The sequence below is a fragment of the Chlamydotis macqueenii genome, chromosome 1 (genome assembly GCF_036417535.1).
Source record: "Chlamydotis macqueenii isolate bChlMac1 chromosome 1, bChlMac1.mat, whole genome shotgun sequence".
In the NCBI taxonomy this organism is placed as follows: Eukaryota; Metazoa; Chordata; class Aves; order Otidiformes; family Otididae; genus Chlamydotis; species Chlamydotis macqueenii.
Window position 1 is genome coordinate 206,687,051 of NC_141556.1, and position 17,988 is coordinate 206,705,038.

General features: G+C 38.7%; 1 protein-coding gene across 3 annotated transcripts in view; it reads left to right on the forward strand.

Annotated features, from left to right (window-relative positions):
* Positions 1-17,988, forward strand: part of GRM5 (glutamate metabotropic receptor 5) — a 282,987-nt gene that overhangs the window by 113,695 nt on the left and 151,304 nt on the right. For all 3 annotated transcript variants that reach the window (XM_086742894.1, XM_086742905.1, XM_086742916.1), the window contains exon 2: positions 13,503-13,752. In XM_086742894.1, the coding sequence (XP_086599020.1) occupies positions 13,503-13,752 (250 nt within the window). The remainder of the gene's footprint in view (positions 1-13,502; positions 13,753-17,988) is intronic.

Sequence of the window (17,988 nt, forward strand, 5' to 3'; positions counted from 1 at the left end):
TAGGGAGAAGCAAAGCAAAAATATAATTTTAGTTTTAAAAAATGGGCAAGTACCACCAGGAAAGATTAAGAGAATCCATCCCAGATTATGTTTTGACATGATATGTAAGGCTACCCACAGTGGAAGACACAGATGAGATATTCCTCAGTCAGAGGGAACTGACATTGAATTTCCAGCATCCTTCCTAAGGGTCCTGATGAGAGAACATTATTGGCAGTTTGGGGAACAAAGGTCAAATAATTACTTCCCCCCCCGCCCCCCCCCCCCCCCCCGGGGGAAAAACATTCAGAAAAATGAACTTTCTTGCAAACAGTTTTAGGGTAACAGAAAGACCTTATTTTTTTTTTCCCCAAGTTCTAAGCTAACAGTTAAAAAACAATAGAACAAGATACAGAGAGATATGTCACTTGTATGTTTTACTTGCATGTTTACTTAATTGTATATCATTGGAAAATTATGCCTTATTTTCATTCTAATTTCTCTATTGCTTTTGTTATTATCCTTGTATCCAGTCCAGAACTTTTAGTTTAAGAATGACGAAGTGAGCCTATTTCTTTTGCCAAATTTCTACCCAAGTCAACAATATGTTTAGAAACCTTTGCAATACTTCTGTACGCTGGCTGGCATTCTCAACATTTTTCAGTTCAAAGTCATTTGTAGGTTTCATTAAGATTGTTTACTCCCTCTTCAGATCATTAAGGAATAAGTTAAATATGATAGATGACAGTGTTTAGCACATCATATGAGGCCATCATCTTTGCACTTGAGCATCTGTCTCATCATCAAAAAGAGTTTCAGGTCCTCTGATCATTTTGCCATCTGCTTTTTGGCCAAAAGATTTCTACTCCACGTCCTTCCAGGAGAGCCAGTGCTCTAGAATAACTGCATATATTTTTAAATGCCACCCTAGGCAAAGCGTGCCTGCAGTGTTGCTGTACGAAGCATTTTGCTGAGGGTTTTCCTTCTAGCACCTAAGAAAACAATGGCATTATATAAAGCAACAGCAGTGCCCAAAGCACATTTCCTTCACTGTCAATGACATCTTTGAAATCATGCCAATTAAAGGGCACTTGACAGAGAGATCCAGCTAAATGAGCACAGACTGATCTTCCTGAATGCTTTGAACACTCATTAGTCTGCCATACCAAGTGCCAATGCTGAGCCTGCAAACGTTGAAACTTGCAATATAGTGTCAACTATACTATAGGATCAGTTCCTCTTTGCTCCATCCCAACCCCCAACATTGTCATGCAGGTTATGGAGAACCTTCTCAAAGAAAATACATTTGCTTATGAAAATATCAAGAATTGTGTGGCCAGTAGGAGTAGGGAAGTGATCATGCTTCTGTACTTGGCACTGGTGAGGCCGCACCTCAAATTCTGTGTCCAGTTTTGGGCCCCTCACTACAAGAAGGACATGAAGGTGCTGGAGCATGTCCAGAGAAGGGCAATGAAGCTGGAGAAGGGTCTGGAGAACAAGTCTTACAAGGAGCGGCTGAGGGAAGAGGAGAGTCTAGAGAAGAGGAGGCTGAGGGGAGACCTCATTGCTCTCTACAGCTACCTGAAAGGAAGTTGTAAGGAGGTGGGTGTTGGTCTCTTCTCCCAAGTAAATAGCAATAGGACGAGAGGAAATGGCCTCAAGTTGCACCAGAGGAAGTTTAGATTGGATATCAGGAAAAATTTCTTCACCGAAAGGGTTGTCAAACATTGGAACAGGCTGCCTAGGGAAGTGGTGGAGTCACCATCCCTGGAGGTGTTCAAAAAACTTGTACATGTGGCAATTCGGGACATGGTTTAGTGGACATGGTGGTGTTACATTGACGATTGGACTTGATGATCTTGGAGGTATTTTTCAACCTTAATAATGATTCTATGATTCTACATGGCATGGCTCCTAAACATACCAAGAGTAAATATTAGTCCAAAAGGGAATGAAGACACATTAAGCCTAATACTTCTGTTCTCTTGCTAACATAATGGTGCAATATGGAGTAATGAGGTGGAGGAGGAATGTCTTAATGTCTTCATTTGATGGCCCATGTGAAACAGTTTGGCCATTTCAGATTAATTTACCCACTTATTTCACTGCCTGAAGGCAGTTTGGAGTTTTTTTCAGTACTGTTTTCTTTTCAGTAGATGAGTGTGCTATACAAATATTTTGCTCCTATGATATTGGATCAGTCAATTGGCTACTATAGAGGGAAATATTTAATAAAACTATAAATAAAATGTCAGGAATTTGAGTTCAGACCCTAACTAACTATTTATTCTACATTCTCCATAACTTTTCTGGTTTTTTTTCCCAGTTTATTATGTCATGGATTACATAAACAACCTTAGCTCCCCGAAAAAAAAAAAGATATGGAAAAAGATAAAGATGGAGGGTAGGGACTAATATTGTTTTAGGTGGAGGACTATAAACTTATACAAAGTCCTAAACTGCCATAAAGTCAAACTTTCTTCAACTACAGCTGTTGTCTTCCAGAAAGATTTCAGGCTAGATGCAGTGAAGAATGTATCTACCTCAGAAGCATAAATTGCAAAGTCTGTATTTTCAGTTCCTGATCATTGACATGCAATACCTGGCTCTTTATTCAGTACTCAAGCTCTCTAACATCCGAACAGAGCAAGATACTTCAACACGTAGTTTAGAAAATCTTTGTGTTAAGAATGCACAAGAGAACAAGGCAGATACAAAGCGCAATATCTTTAAGTACTATTGTTCATTTTGTTTCCCAGTCTGAACATTATTTTGAAAACAGACTTTTATTTTATCTTAAGACGTGGGTAGAGGAAGAGGCTAGCCTTTTTATATGATATGCTTGTAACTACAATTTTGTCCCAGGACACACTGAAAATTTAGGTCTCATTCCCTCTATAGCCTGAGTGTCTTCAAACTCATGTTCTTCAGTTTCTATAAAAGCGCTATACTCATCAGTGTATAACCTATTTTTCTTGGCAAGAGGGTGGAAAAGACACAATAAAAAATAAATGAGACCACAATCTATCCATCCTATTAAAATTATCTTTCTGGTCAAAAAAATAATTCACAATGTGTGACTCATTTGATGCAGAGACATCTTATACAAACCTGAAGACTTGAATGTGAGAAAGACTTGATAAATAGTGACAATTTCAAATCTAGGCAGCAGTTGCTTAAGGATTTTAAGATTGCTTTTTTTTTTTTTTTCAAGTACCTAAATTCTGCCTATTGTACTCTACCACATGCTAGAATAAGAACTCTGAAATTATAGAAACTTAGAGAGATTAGATAATGATAAATTCTCAAAACATCTGGTTCATCTACCTTGCTGAATTGATCAAAACAGTGATGAAAACTTAAATGGTTTTCCTGGAGAAATTTGGCGTATATATAGGAATTCAACAAACTGAAATGAGGTGAAACTACCTATCTTGAAAAAGAAAATGAGGAAAGAGCTCAGCCAACCTAATTTCAGTCTGCAATAAATAAAAAATTGTTCACGAGAAATGGGCAATTTCCTTCTCATCTCATAAAGAAAGGACAATGTGTATCTTAAAAAATAAATCGTACCAAACTAACCTAGTATCCAGTTCAGAGCCTTTGTGAAGAATGAGTGACTGTATCTTAAAATCATTAATTTTTTATTATCACACATTAACATCCTGAATCTAGACTTCCCTGTGTTAGGTGCACAACTGACTTTAAAACTTTATTCAAACTGTATTTCTCACTTGTTAGCTTTCCAACAGGAGTGATAACCTCAGTGGCCTTCTTTGAGTTCTGATATGAATCCATTTTTAATTGATACTTCCAACAATGATTCAAATTATGATAAACATGGTATGGTTATTAAATCTGTAAACAGTACTATGTGGATGAAGCTGCTCCTAGAACAGAATAATCTGCCAATTAAATACTGAATAAGGAATGATTGACTGAGAAGCAGTTCTGCAGAAAACAAGACCTAGAAGATTAAAATGGATCACAAGATAAACTTGAGTCAACAGTGTCATTCCATTGTTAAAAAAAAATAAATACCATACTGAAAGTATACAAAGAGGTAATATGTTTTAGAGATATGAAATAATCTTTCCATTCTACCCTGCTCAGGTAAGGTACAAGATGGAAAAGTACCGTATCTTCACAAAAAAAAAAAAAAAACTGCATATCATCCTGGGTGGACAATATGAACTAATTGGAGATCAACCAGAAGAAAACGAGAATTATGAAAAGTATAGAAAATAGAATCATCAGATTAAAACTGAACTTGTGTAGTCTTAAAAAAAAAAAAAGAAGAAAATTAGGTGGAGATATGACAGTTGACTTCAAAACTGTTAAGGACTTCTGAAAACATCAATTGAAGAAGCTATTCTCATATTCTATACAACAAGATACAGTAGGCTTAAATTACAGAAGAACAAAGAAGAACATGTTAAGAACTGGGGAAGGAGAATTTATGAAAACACTAGTTTGGCTTGGGACAGATTGCCCAAGGTAGCCATGAAATCACCACTGTAAAAAGTTTCTAAACCAAAATTATTCTGTAATTAATAACTAACTATTTGTTTGCCCTAGGGCAGTTTAGTCTGAAATTCAGATCATATTCTTGCTCTCAACCCTGATCTATTGCTATCTTTTCCTTCAGTTTCTACATGCAAAAGCTGGGGATGGTAGTGGCCTACTTGGTAATACCCTCTGAAGTTACAGTTCAAAAACCATGTGTACCCCTGACGTATTCAAATGCATTTTTCAAATATTCTAAGATGCAAACTTTGTTATCCATCAAGAAGAAAGAATTATCCAATGTGTTCCTAAAATGAGACTATCTCCAAGAATGTAGTTAGTCACACAGTATAGGTCTTCTTATCCTACACAGTATACTTTAAGAATGATTCATATGCCCTAAGAAACATCATGCTATCCCCTTCAAAATCTTTTGACACTTTTGAACTCTCCTGGGAAATGTAGCCATAGATCTGCCTTCCAGTTACTCCTCTAAATATTCATGGATCCCTGATAGACCTTGTTGCTCTCAGAGTCCAGATCAGGAGACGAACAAAACCCACTCTTGTCCCAGATGAACCTGCCAAATAAGAATGTGCTCGATAAATTAAAGTGAAATTAAGGGTACTCTTTGGACTACCCTTGCCATCATCTACAATTACTGTGGGAAATATTAGGTATTATTATTAAAACAGATGTTAGACATACAGAGTGATTGTTGCCATAATAAACACAATGTGGTTATTGTTACAACTAAGCAAATGTGAGTTTTTGTGAGGCAAAACTATCAGGTTTCATTCAGTCTGTTCAACACAAATGTGACCCTCATTACTGTACTTAGCTGAGTTTCTACAAATCTATAATCATTTATTCTTGCACCATTACTGTCAGTAAAACATTTTAACCTCAATTTCACGTATGAGGAGATAGGGCAGAAAGAGAGGCACTTACCAGAAAACTCAAAAGATTAATTGAAGGCCTATCTAATCACTGAATTATACTTCTTTTTTGCTGGATGACTTCTGGTGGTGCTCATCTACTGCAGTAGCAGAATAAGACATCAAGTGTATTTCAGAAAAGACCAGTTACAAACCACAGCAAAGTTAAGAATTAATATTGCATGAAGATATGTTCCAGGTTGTGAATATACAGAAGTGCGATGTTGTTCACTTGTAGAAGGGGCCAAGTCTTTTGAGAAATGTAATAATTAATAACCTAAGCCAGAACTGGGACTGGATCCAAATACCAGTGAAGAAACCTCAGGCAGCTGCATTCTTTGGGGATTCACTATGCCCACAATGGAGGATACAGGATATATAGATCAAAGTGTTCCCACTGCCAAGCTCTCTCCTTTCTGACACAGCATTTGTCTCCTGAAAGAAATAACCTCCCATCCAATAGTGTTGGTTTCATGTGCCCTCATTTCTACCTGAATGTCTCATTTCTATCCGAAAAACAAACAAAAAATGAAAGGTATAACCCTAAATGAAAATTAAAGAGCCCACTAGGAACTGTGCTTTCATGAATTATTTCATTTTGAAATGAAATTATGAAATTACATAGGAAATATCTAAGAGAAGTGTCTTAGAGTCGGGTAGATAGAAAGAGCTATTTCACAAACAGAAAGTACAGAAAATTTTTAATCTCTCCAGTCTGAAAACAAGGAGAGTAGTCAGAGAAGGCAGCATGTTTCTGCAAAATCTGTCAAGCTTAAAATCCTTTAGCAGACATTAGCATCACAGAGAACTTCAAACATCGCTCAGTGGACAAGGCCACAAAGCTGCAGATGTGCCAGTTAGCAGGATGGATCAAAGGGAGCCTACAGAAAAGGCTGTTTCCAGACTGTTCTCTTTTCTCACATAACAGCAATGTTTAAATGAGTGTTTCTTTTAAAGTTATGAAGTGATAATTTAAAAATAAGCAAAAGTGAGGTGCATTAAATTGTGAAACTAGGTCATAATTTTCTTAAGAAGAATGAATTTATTATTTCAAAATAGTCAAGAGAAGATGAGAAAGAGAAGAGAAGAGAAACTTCGGTATCAAAGTAATGCTTCTGAGCTCTCTTAGATGAGAAGATAATGAACAGATATTTAATTTAATTAAGTACAGTAATATTTGGTGTATATTGTATGTTACTTCACTAAAATAATTTAAACATTAATTATTTAAATGAAGACCTTATGAATAGGACTGGTCTAAATAACTTTGATTGAAAACTTCTGGTAGGAAAATACCTAGTAGCTGAAACTTAAAAACCTCACAGAAAATAGCTTAATTAATTTCTTCATTAAATTTGTTGGGTTTATTTTTACATGTCAAAATATTTCAGTTAATTATTTTTGAAATAAAAATAAACTAATTTCTGAGTCAAAATACATATTTTTGTTTTATTTTACAATCTAGAAGGTAATATTAGGCTTATAGGAAATGATTAAATGGTCAATATCTAAATTAAATATTGTAAGATAATTTTTTAAAATATTTCAATCAGATTAAATTGAATTTTAAGAGGATCAGAATTACAAAAATGATTACAAAAATATTTCTTGTCTTCAAATGTAAAAAATTGAAAATCTCAAAACTGTTCACAGGAAAGGAAATTGAGTTTACAGCCAGTATGATATTGCAGTAACTAATGCTTCTTTATGTTGACATATCTTGAATTGTAGTATCTTCATTTATCAAGCCACCAGGAATATAGGCAATCCTTTCAGTTCTGAGCTTTATGAACACTTAGAAGTAGATAAATGGTGTTCAAATAGCTTTCGGTTTGAATAGAAAAGATGAACATCCAAGGAAAGAGATAGACGAGTTCTCCATGATCACATAGATAGCTAAGGACAGAGTCCCAACTGCAGTCATCAGTGGTTTATGTCCCTTACAAGGCCTTAGCTGTTAGATCATGCCCTCTGAATCACTTTGGGCTGAAGGAAGGCAGATACAACAATCTTAAGGGTAGAGTAGGGAGTATTCTTAAATTAACCTCTGAGGGAATTTTTGCCCAGTGCACTACTTTGCTGTTTTCTAGTTCTCTGATACCTCTCCAAGCCCAGCCAACATTGCCTGGCTGCTTTGCCTGAGTAGCCATCTTGCTGGAGAAAACCTTCCCTCAATGTGGTCACTTGATTCTGTGTGAGGAGCAACAGATAAACCTTGACAACTCCTGCCAAAAAGCATAGCCCCACAGCAAAGCAAGTCTTGTGTGAGAACTAATTGCACATAACAGGCCATATTTTCATCAAGAGGCATTCCATCTCGGCTGTGTACTGTGCTGTGCCACAGTTCTGCAGCGGCCCCATGAAGAAGCTTCATAACAGCTCTTTCAATGCGCAGTTCCAAATGAGGCATGGTGCTGGAGATAAAACATGGTGTAATACTGAGAAAAGCCTAGTGGGACTCGTCCTGGGTTGCTGTCCTTTCACCAGAGCAACATTTGGCTACTTGTGTTCTGAGTGTCAGAGATTAGTTTATAAAGAAGAATAGTATCCTTGCAAATGTGTGTGTGTACATACATAGATACATTTTTCCATGAAATTCAAACTTTCAGATTGAATATCTTATGAGGAAAGAGCTCAAAGGTCTTGAAGTTACTATCTAGCACTCAAGATAATTGAAGGGGAACAGCCCAGTCTCTGAGTGATTGTTAAGGAAAAGATCTGGTTGGAGGTACTTAAGTGGAATGTATTTTAAGGAACTGTTCTCGTTTAGAGTATTTTTTACTGGGCTGCTTTTAAAATCACATTTTTATTTTATTTTTTGATGTTTTATACATACATACTTAATATAGAAAGTGAAATCCAGTTTTAAAATCATTTAAATAAAATATTTTGATCAAATGAAAACAGATTCTATTTTTTTTTCTTTTTTTTTTTTAGAACATATAGACAACTCCAGAATTTCAGGCACGTGTGATATGATTTCATTTAGTTTGTACCCTTTAGAAGGAAATAACACTCTATTTTCTTGCTTCCTGTGCTTCAGACATAACTGTACCAGGAAGGCTGTGCTTTTGATCACGTTATATCAGTCGTATGCGGTTGCTGTAGCTGCTAAAGAGATTTGGTATTATGTCCCTGTTCTTAGTAGGGATGAAACTTTAAAAGGCTCCTACAGTCACAATAGTCAAATGTGGACGATATCTAGTAGGTACCTGTAGTAGTAGGTATTATTGGTGTTTTGCTGTGATTAATTTGAATTGTAACTGTCAAAGAGACCTCTAACATTTCCATTTGAGAAACTATTCTACACCCTCATATGCTTGACTTTCAGGAAGATCATCCTAGTAATCAACCAGCATGTTGCCTTTCATAAATATCTTCCATTACTCCCACATGCATTTTCAAAATTATACCTACTTAGATTTTTTTTTTAAGTCTTTCTGGCAAAGTTCATCCTATTGATGCCAGTGAAAAATGAAGCTCTGTGTTCCCTGTACCACTTGCAAAATATCTAAAAGGAATTTTAACCTGACTTGGCTTCTTTTCTGTGGCTCAAATAGATCATAGAACATTATTCAGTGTTTTGTTCTTCCTTGTCTATAAAAATGATGGTAGCACTTCTGCTTAAATAAATATGCTCTGTGATAGGTAGGATTATTACCAGCTAGACGAATGACATAATGCATTTCTTCAATTTCACTTGAGCCTCCTCTTCTTTTACTTTGTAAATTTTCGCTGCATCCTGCAATTTTACATCCCAAATCTCTCCTAAAGATTGATTCTCATCTCTGTTCGCTGAAACTCTGTTATAAGCCAAACAACTACCTGATAACAATTTGCATGTGCAGCTAGTGATAAAAAAGCTCTTGTATTCAAAAATAAATGCGTGACACCCGACATCCCTGGGCAGGAGAAAATGTAGTTCATTATTCCATTAGGCTGTAGGGACTTTTTATCTCATGTTGATAACATTTAGTGTGATAGAGCAGATGTCAATGTATTTTGTCTATTATTTTAAGATTAAAAACCTTGTTCTGTTGTGTAATGCAGATAAGATCTTAACAGTTTATGTTTAGATAGTTTAATTGGCTCAGTTGCTGAGTGGGAGGAGCAGCAAGCGCAGCCTGCAGTTTGCCTGACCCTTTTCTATCAGATTGAAGTATTATTATGTACTGTACTATATTAAGCTTCATCTGGAAAAAAAAAGCACAATCTGTTCTTTTTAAGCTTCTTAATAGTTTCTAGTACTGATTCATTGGAAGTGGAGCTAACAGATTGTTATAGTTAGAGTGTAGGTGGGGATGCATACGCTTGTGTTTTGAACAAAATTCCGACTCTGAAGCAGGGATAAGTCTTTTGCATGATGATGTAATCCATTTTTTTTAAAAATATGCAGAGACGTATGGGAGTAGCTTTTGAACTGGGCTTAGGGCCAGACATTCAGGAAGGTAACATGCAGGATTCAGGCTCACATTTTCAAAGAATCCAGCTGCCAGTTGTTGCCGCGAATACAGAACATACGTACAGAAGCCGTCATCAGCTAGCAGCTCTGATTATGCCACCAGCAGAAAAAATTCTAAGAGATGAACATCCAATAAAAAATTGTGATACTTCCTTCAGCAGAACCAGTCACAATATAGAGGTGCCATTTTCCAAATGCTGAAATGGAGAAGGAGTTTGGTGGGGGAGGAGGAGCTGAACACAAATTGACCATGCTTCAGCTCCAGCTTGTGTTGTTTACTGAATCTTTTCTGCTGAACTGGAACTAGCCAAGCAAAAGTAAATTAATCCCTCCCTTCTTTTTAACATTTCCTTAGGATCTTTCTTTAAATTTAGAAATCTTTCTTTAAATTTAGCTACATGGATAGATTGCCAGGACACAGTCAGCTTCCCTCACAGGGGCCTTACAGAAGACATTGCTTTGGCTCCAGCACAGGGACTCAGAATTAGTTTTCACTTGGAAGTGGAACTACAAACTCCTTCTCAGAGTCATGTTGCACAAGTCCTTGCCTTGTCCATCCATGTGTGCAAGCCCAGAAGTTCCTGTATCCTTCTCCTTGCGTCATAGACCTGGCTGAAGAGTGGGAGCTGATGTGTCAGTAGACACTTGCTCTTGCTGTGGCAGTTTTAACAGAACTGCTATGGAAATGCCACATTTCAAGAACAAAATGTCCATGAGGAGCCCATTTCCTTACAGAAAGCATGGAGATGCTTTTCTGCTGTGAACCTCACATCTCATCCTCTAGGAAATTAAGTAATGTAACTTACCCAGTTTCCGACTCCCATTTGCTTAGTGCTACGTTTATGAAGCACAGGTTTTCCACAGAAAGAAAGATAGCTGAGAGGAAATTCATCCTAATATGTGGTGCAAAGGAGTTTAGCAGGTAAGAACTTATTTTTCCATCAAGGAATGTTCATTATCCCCACAGTATAGCTCAAATTAAATATACATACCTCATCAAACCTCTTGCTCAACAGGGGAATTCACTATGAATAATTAATTAAGTAGAGTTTAATCAGCAATGATCATGACACGAACTCCACTGGTGTATATGTATGAGCGTCTTGAAGCAAAGCTGCTTTCTGTTTTCAGTAAATCTCCCTTGAGCTCATGCCATACAACTATAGTTTTCCCAGTTGGAGAACTCAGTCACCTTCAGATTTGGATGACCAGGATGTTTTTCTTCCAAATGTTAAGAACGTAACACTTTGGTAAGTGGCCTTGGTAGTTTAACATATTTCCTCTCATTCTGAATGATGCATTGCTTTCTGTATGGTTTCACAAAGTCTCCCTGTCTTGATACACGATGAAACCATGGCATTTGTGCCAGAGCAACCTTTATTTGACTGGAAAAGAGCTTATGTACTCTGTGTTCATTGCAAGACCTCCTATTTTTCAGTACTGTAATTAAACCTATTCTCAGCTTTACAGCAAGCCTCAGGGTAACAGTTTATGCGTTTATAACACATTCAAAGAAAGAGTGCAGTGTCTGGAACCTTGAAGAGATCCAGTTCTGTAAGTCAATTAGACCTCGTAATGAATTTTCCATTGATCGTTTTTTGACAGAAAATGAAGTCTTCAGAATTTCAATCTCTTTGAAATACACTATAGAGTAGCTTTTCCTCAAACTTCCATCTTCTATGATAAAGCTTGATATTATTATTTTTTCCTTTTTATTTTCTGTTAGGAAAAATTAAACAGAAATTTTAATGTTGATCCAGATTGACCTAAATGAGAATAATTTTAAACAATATATTTCATTTCCTGTCAAACAGCTTAATTTTATTTCAGATAGCCTCAGAGAGTTATATGTGACTGACCCACATTTTTCCCTCAGACTGACTTCTGAGGCTATAATACATCTTTCATGAGGCATCACATTTTGGACCTCTAGCTGAACTGTTTCAGCGTCTCATGGGAATCACTTGATCCTCATGTATCACAGGAAACAGTTTGCCCTAAGAGCGCGACACATGGGGAAGCACTGGGCACCTGATTTACAGCTCCCAGGAAGCATTGCAACAACCGAGTTTAACATTTCGTCCAGGCACAATTTATGTAGTTACAGCTTTTCTATCAGACCTGATCGCAGCAGGGAGGAAAATTAAAGTCATGTTAGCTAAGGAGATCTGCATTCAGATTGCCATTCCGGTTGGGTACAATTTGGAAATTTCAAGGTCTGAGTGACTCATTCCTGATGTGAAATTAAGGTAATGGTATTTCTGCTAATTGTCTCTTGGCTATTCATTTGGTAAGATCTTCAAACTGAAGACAGTGTTTTCACATTCATGTACAGTGCTGAGCCTGATACAGCCTCTAATTTCTAGCACCAGTGTGACAGGGATGACTCCCCAGGCAGGTGAGCTGAATGCTTGGTGACTCCAATGGTCCAAGGTCACAAAAACAGATGATAGCCCCAATTCAGTTGTCAGATTCTCACCGCTTCATGTGTGTTTTCACCATCAGTGCTCTCATATACTTGCACCTACGCTGGTAAAATAAAACATTTTCTTTACCGAGTCTTCCATTTGCAAACTAACAGAAATAAGTGAGAGATCAGCAGTTCCTTGCAACAGCATTACTTTAACACTCTCAGTCTTATTAAGTCACTGACTGTGTTTCTGTGGAATATTACTGAGGGGTTAAGGCAATATTTTGGAGAAAGGTTTCCTGCCTCATAGGCCTTCTTATTTAAATGAGACATGAAACGGATTTAGATAGCCAGATGGAGGAGCACAGGGAACCAGGGAGACAATCCTGGTCAGGATGATTGTCAGTGGTATCAGTACACCCACTGTTTAAGCACTGTAACTTTTATGTAGGCCTGGCAATGAGGAATTTTTCCATGGTGAGAGAGAGACTAAATAACAATAAATGTATCTATCTGTTAATAATTATTATCAGTTTATCCCACAGGGGAAGAATAGTTTGAAAGAAAATACAAAGTTTCACCTCTTGGGTTGGTAGACATTTAATTTTTTTTAAAAACCCAAAAACAACAGAAGTACAATTAGTTAGTTCATCTCTTTTGCCACTCATTCTCCTGAGTCACCAGAAGTTCTTTCTTCAGAAGATAAATTTTACCTTTCAGTATAATTAAAAGTTCTTGCTTTTCAGATTGCATTAAGAGCAAAGTCATGTTGTTATGAGTCATAGTTTTTCAAATATTACAACCAAATATTTATTGCGAACATGTATTTTTTGATTTTCTGAAGTAAACCCCAGAGTACTTGACCACATTCAGTCAATGTAAGAGAATCAGAAGAGACTGCTGTTCATACTGCAGTTCATACTGCATATATTGTTGTACATATTGTAGACCAGATCCTCCCAGGTACCTAACAGCCTTTGGTTTCAGCAGAGGTGCAGGTTCCTAAACAGAAGTGAAGTTTCTAGGAAAACGTGTCGATCCTGACTTGAAAAATGGATTAATTAAAGTGTTAATAGTATTTTCTTCACATCAGTACACTGATGTCTGTGCAGCTATGTTAAGTATTCTTTAAAATATTTACTATTTCCAAGGAAGAAAAGCTTCTGCAAATTTTAATATATGTATATGTGTTTCTGTTTGTATTTAGGGAACTATGGAGAAAGTGGAATGGAAGCTTTCAAAGATATGGCGGCCAAGGAAGGGATCTGCATTGCACATTCCTACAAGATCTATAGCAACGCTGGTGAACAGAGCTTTGACAAGCTGCTGCGAAAGCTTCGGAGCCACCTGCCCAAGGCAAGAGTGGTTGCCTGCTTCTGTGAAGGGATGACTGTGAGAGGGCTCTTAATGGCTATGAGGCGCCTGGGACTCGCTGGAGAATTTCTGCTGCTGGGCAGGTGAGTAACACTGTGCAATTATAGCCAGCTTCTTTACTGAGCAGGGCAAAAAAATAAGACAGTACAGTCAAGCATACATAAAATAAATCCTTATGGTGTCTCCTACACATGTGCAAATCTAAAAGATAGAAAGTAACGTCAGCCATGTCCTAATGGTAAATACTTTACAAAGATATGCATAATTCTCATGACATGCCAGGCAAATACAAGTCTGCTTGGCCAGTCTTAATAGCATTGTGTAAGGGAAGGCTGATACACAAACATTTGATCTGTATCATCCATGTCGTTCACTGTGCTTTAAAATGCATCATGTACATACACAGCCTGAAGCTATGCCTCATTCGAGTAACACTGTCTTAAGAATTGCTGATGTGGCCTCTGGGTGGACCTGAAATAGATCTTTTCAAAACAAAGTTTGTTAACCATCACCTTTTCTTCCTGCACCAATGTGCTGACATGTGCATACTGTCCTAAAGGCAATATATAGGTAATCCTTTCTCTTAGCTCAATGATATCAGTGTTTCCTTCCATAATCACCAAATGGAGAAAGGAAACCTCACTCAGATGTGTTGACACAGCAGGAAAAGACTGGGCTAGTAAGCAGAGACACAAAAGTCATTGATGTAAACCTAATGGGATTTTTATATTTGCTATGTATTCAACAAGTAGAACCTGTCCTCCACAAAATGGAGCATACCAGGAGTCAGCTAATGTAGCCTGCCACCTTTTCAGTGCATTGTTAGAAGGATGACCTGATTCTGTCCCAAGCATGAACCCTACAGGAACATGAATCATAGAATCATAGAACAGTTTGGCTTTGAAGAGACCTTTAAAGGTCATCTAGTCCAACCCTCCTACAAGAAGCAGAGACATCTTCAACCAGATTGCTTAAAGCCTTATCCAACCTGGCCTTGAATGTTTCCAGGGATGGGGCATGCGCCACCTCTCTGGGCAACCTGTGCCAGCTCTTCACCACCCTCATCGTAAAAATTTTTTTCCTTATGTCTAATCTGAATTTACCTTCCTCTATTTGAAAACCATTACCCCTTGTCCTGTCACAACAGGCCCTACTGAAGTTTTTTCCCATCTTTCATGTAAACCCCCTTGAGGTACTGGAAGGCCACTATAAGGTCTCCCTGGAGTCTTCTCTTCTCCAGGCTGAACAGCCCCAACTCTCTCAACCTGTCCTCACAGGAGAGGTGCTCCAGTCCTCTGATCATCTTCGTGGCCTCTTCTGGACTCACTCTAACAGATCCATGTCCTTCTTATGTTGGGGCCTCCAGAGCTGGACACAGTCTTGCAGGTGAAGTCTTATGGGAGTGGAGTAAAGGGGCAGAATCACCTCCCTCGACCTGCTAGCCACACTCCTCTTGATGCAGTCCAGGATGCGGTTGGCCTTCTGGGATGTGAGATAATAAAAAAAAAAAAATCAAAAATAAAATAATCCCAGTGAAACCAGTTGTTCTGGTGAGACCTTCAGGGAAACTTGTAAGGACTACAGCTCCGTCCAGTTGTCTTAGAAGCTAGGACACTGAGACTGTCCCACTGGCAGGACACCAGCCTTTATTCCCAGTCTGCCCTGTTGCACACAGCTGTCCTTCTCCTCCGGGCAAAATGGAAAGCAAACACGCAACGACAGGAACTGCTGCCTCTGCCCTTACTCTTTCACATCAGCCTACGTTTTAGCAATTTCAGATGTGAATTTCTTAACTATTTCTCTGTCTTATGGCAACTGTGTCCACCCTTATTTTCAAATCCATCTTATCTGTAGACCCTTCCATGTATTATCTTGGTCCTTTTCTGGACCAACACCCAAAGGAACCACAGTTCACAGGGTGAGATTCACATTAACATATTTAGATGTCCACCATTTAGACACTTCCATGTGAGCTAGCCATCAGGATTCCCTCTATAGTTAGTGGAGAAAAATAAGAGCTTCTCAGGTCCCTTTTTTTTTGTAATGTGGACTCTTCAAGTAGCTCAGAGAAATCACGTCCTAGAAAACGGCTTGTACAAAGACTTTCTTGATGACTAACTTAGGTGGAACAGCCTACTTGCTAGTTGTTTATAGTAAAGTGGGGCAAATGCCACCTCCACTATCTCTAGCTGAATCTGGTGCCACTTGACCTTTGCTGTCTTCTTTTATCCTAAACACAAGAAGTTGCCAATTCTCTGCAGAAGTATCCAAATTTAGAGACATGTTAGCATAGTTTTCAAAAAATATGTTGGCCTTTAACTCCTCCAGATTCCAAATCATACTTAATTTTGTATGGGATTTGCTTATGTACAAAAGTGCTAAATTTAGCCCTTCGAGATGCTTTTATGAATGAGGACTTCAGGAATTGGTGTTTGTGAATAAGAATGGAGAAATACAGCTTAGCACTTCAAAAAAGCAAGGTCTAGAGAGAACTCGCTTTGGGTTTGGGTTTTTTTTTGGTGAAAAATACCTGTTTCTAGCTGCAGTGGGACCTGTCATGCCTAATTATTAGGAAGCTGTTATTCAGTATATGACTTTCATTCAGTAAATTGAAAGCGATAGCTTCCCTCAGAAGTCTAAACTGTAAACTGTTTGAAGTTAAAACAAAAATCCTACTTGATTTATGTGTGTCCGTGCCTGTGACACGGACAATTTGTTTCTTTAAAATGTAGCATGAATTTGAAGTGTTTACAAAGAAAATAAAAGAGAAGTGTAGGGAATTTTTTTTCTATCCTTCCTATTTACTAACAGAGATTCCCAGGTAATGGTTGAGAAGCGGCTTCTCAGACATAGGTTAACCTGTCCCCAGCCAGTAGCTGCTGGGGACAGATGTAAAATAGTTGCACTTACCTTCACCCAAAGGCATTTCTATAGCTGCATCAGACAGCTGAGGACAGCTGGAGTGATGTATTCTCTCCATATATGGCTCTGCACTTGGGAGATCCCAAGGATCTAGGAGCCTCCCATCTCCTTTCAAGAGATTTGATTCACATCTGGTATTAAAAACAACTATAAGTTAGAAATAAATAAATAAAAAAAAACAAACAGTTTTGCCTACTGAGGACTTTTATTTTGCTCTGAGTCATGCTTAGTTGGGAAAGCTGAATGTTTTATGTCCATGCAGCGCAGCAAGATTCATGCGTGGAGTGTGGGAAGTTATGGAGTGGTTATTTATGTTCCACAAAAATGTTCATTCTCAAAAAAAAATGTTCTCCTTCCCCTATGGAATAATCTCTAGGTTTCTCAGCAGAGGGGAAAGAAAAAAAAAAAAAATAACACAACAAAAAAAACCAGGTACCTTGCAGGAAGGCTTCTTGACGGAGATGGGGTGCAAGACAATAATGCCATTGTCATAGAATCATAGATTCCATAGGTTGGAAGGGACCTTCAAAGGTCATCTAGTCCAACACCCCTGCAAGGAGCAGGGACATCCCCGACTAGATCAGGTTGCTCAGAGCCTCATCTAGCCTGGCCTTGAACGTTTCCAGGGATGGGGCTTCCACCACCTTTCTGGGCAACCTGTGCCAGTGTTCTACAACTCACATTGTAAAAATTTTTTTCCTAAGTTCCACTAAATCTACCCCCCTCTATTTTACAACCATTACTCCTTGTCCTATTGCAACAGGCCCTACTGAACAGCCTCTCCCCATCTTTCTTGTAGGCCCCCTTGAGGTACTGGAAGGCCACTATAAGGTCTCCCCGGAGCCTCCTCTTCTCCAGGCTGAACAGCCCCAACTCTCTCAGCCTGTCCTCATAAGAGAGGTGCTCCAGCCCTTTTATCATCTTTGTGGCCCTCCTCTGGACCTTCTCCAACTGGTCCATGTCTTTCTTGTGTTGGGGGCTCCAGAACTGGACACAGTACTCCAGGTGGGGTCTCACCAGGGCAGAGTAGAGGGGCAGAATCACCTCCCTCGACCTGCTGGCCACGCTTCTCTTGATGCAGCCCAGCATGCGGTTGGCCTTCTGGGCCGCAAGGGCGCATTGCCTGCTCATGTTGAGCTTCTCGTCCACCAGCACTCCCAAGTCCTTCTCCTCAGGGCTGCTCTCAATCCATTCCCTGCCCAGCCTGTATTTGTGCCTGGGATTGCCATGACCCAGGTGCAGGACCTTGCACTTGGCCTGGTTGAACTTCATGAGGTTGGCACGGGCCCACCTCTCCAGCCTGTCAAGGTCCCTCTGGATGGCATCCCTCCCTTCCAGCGTGTCGACGGCACCACACAACTTGGTGTCATCGGCGAACTTGCTGAGGGTGCACTCTA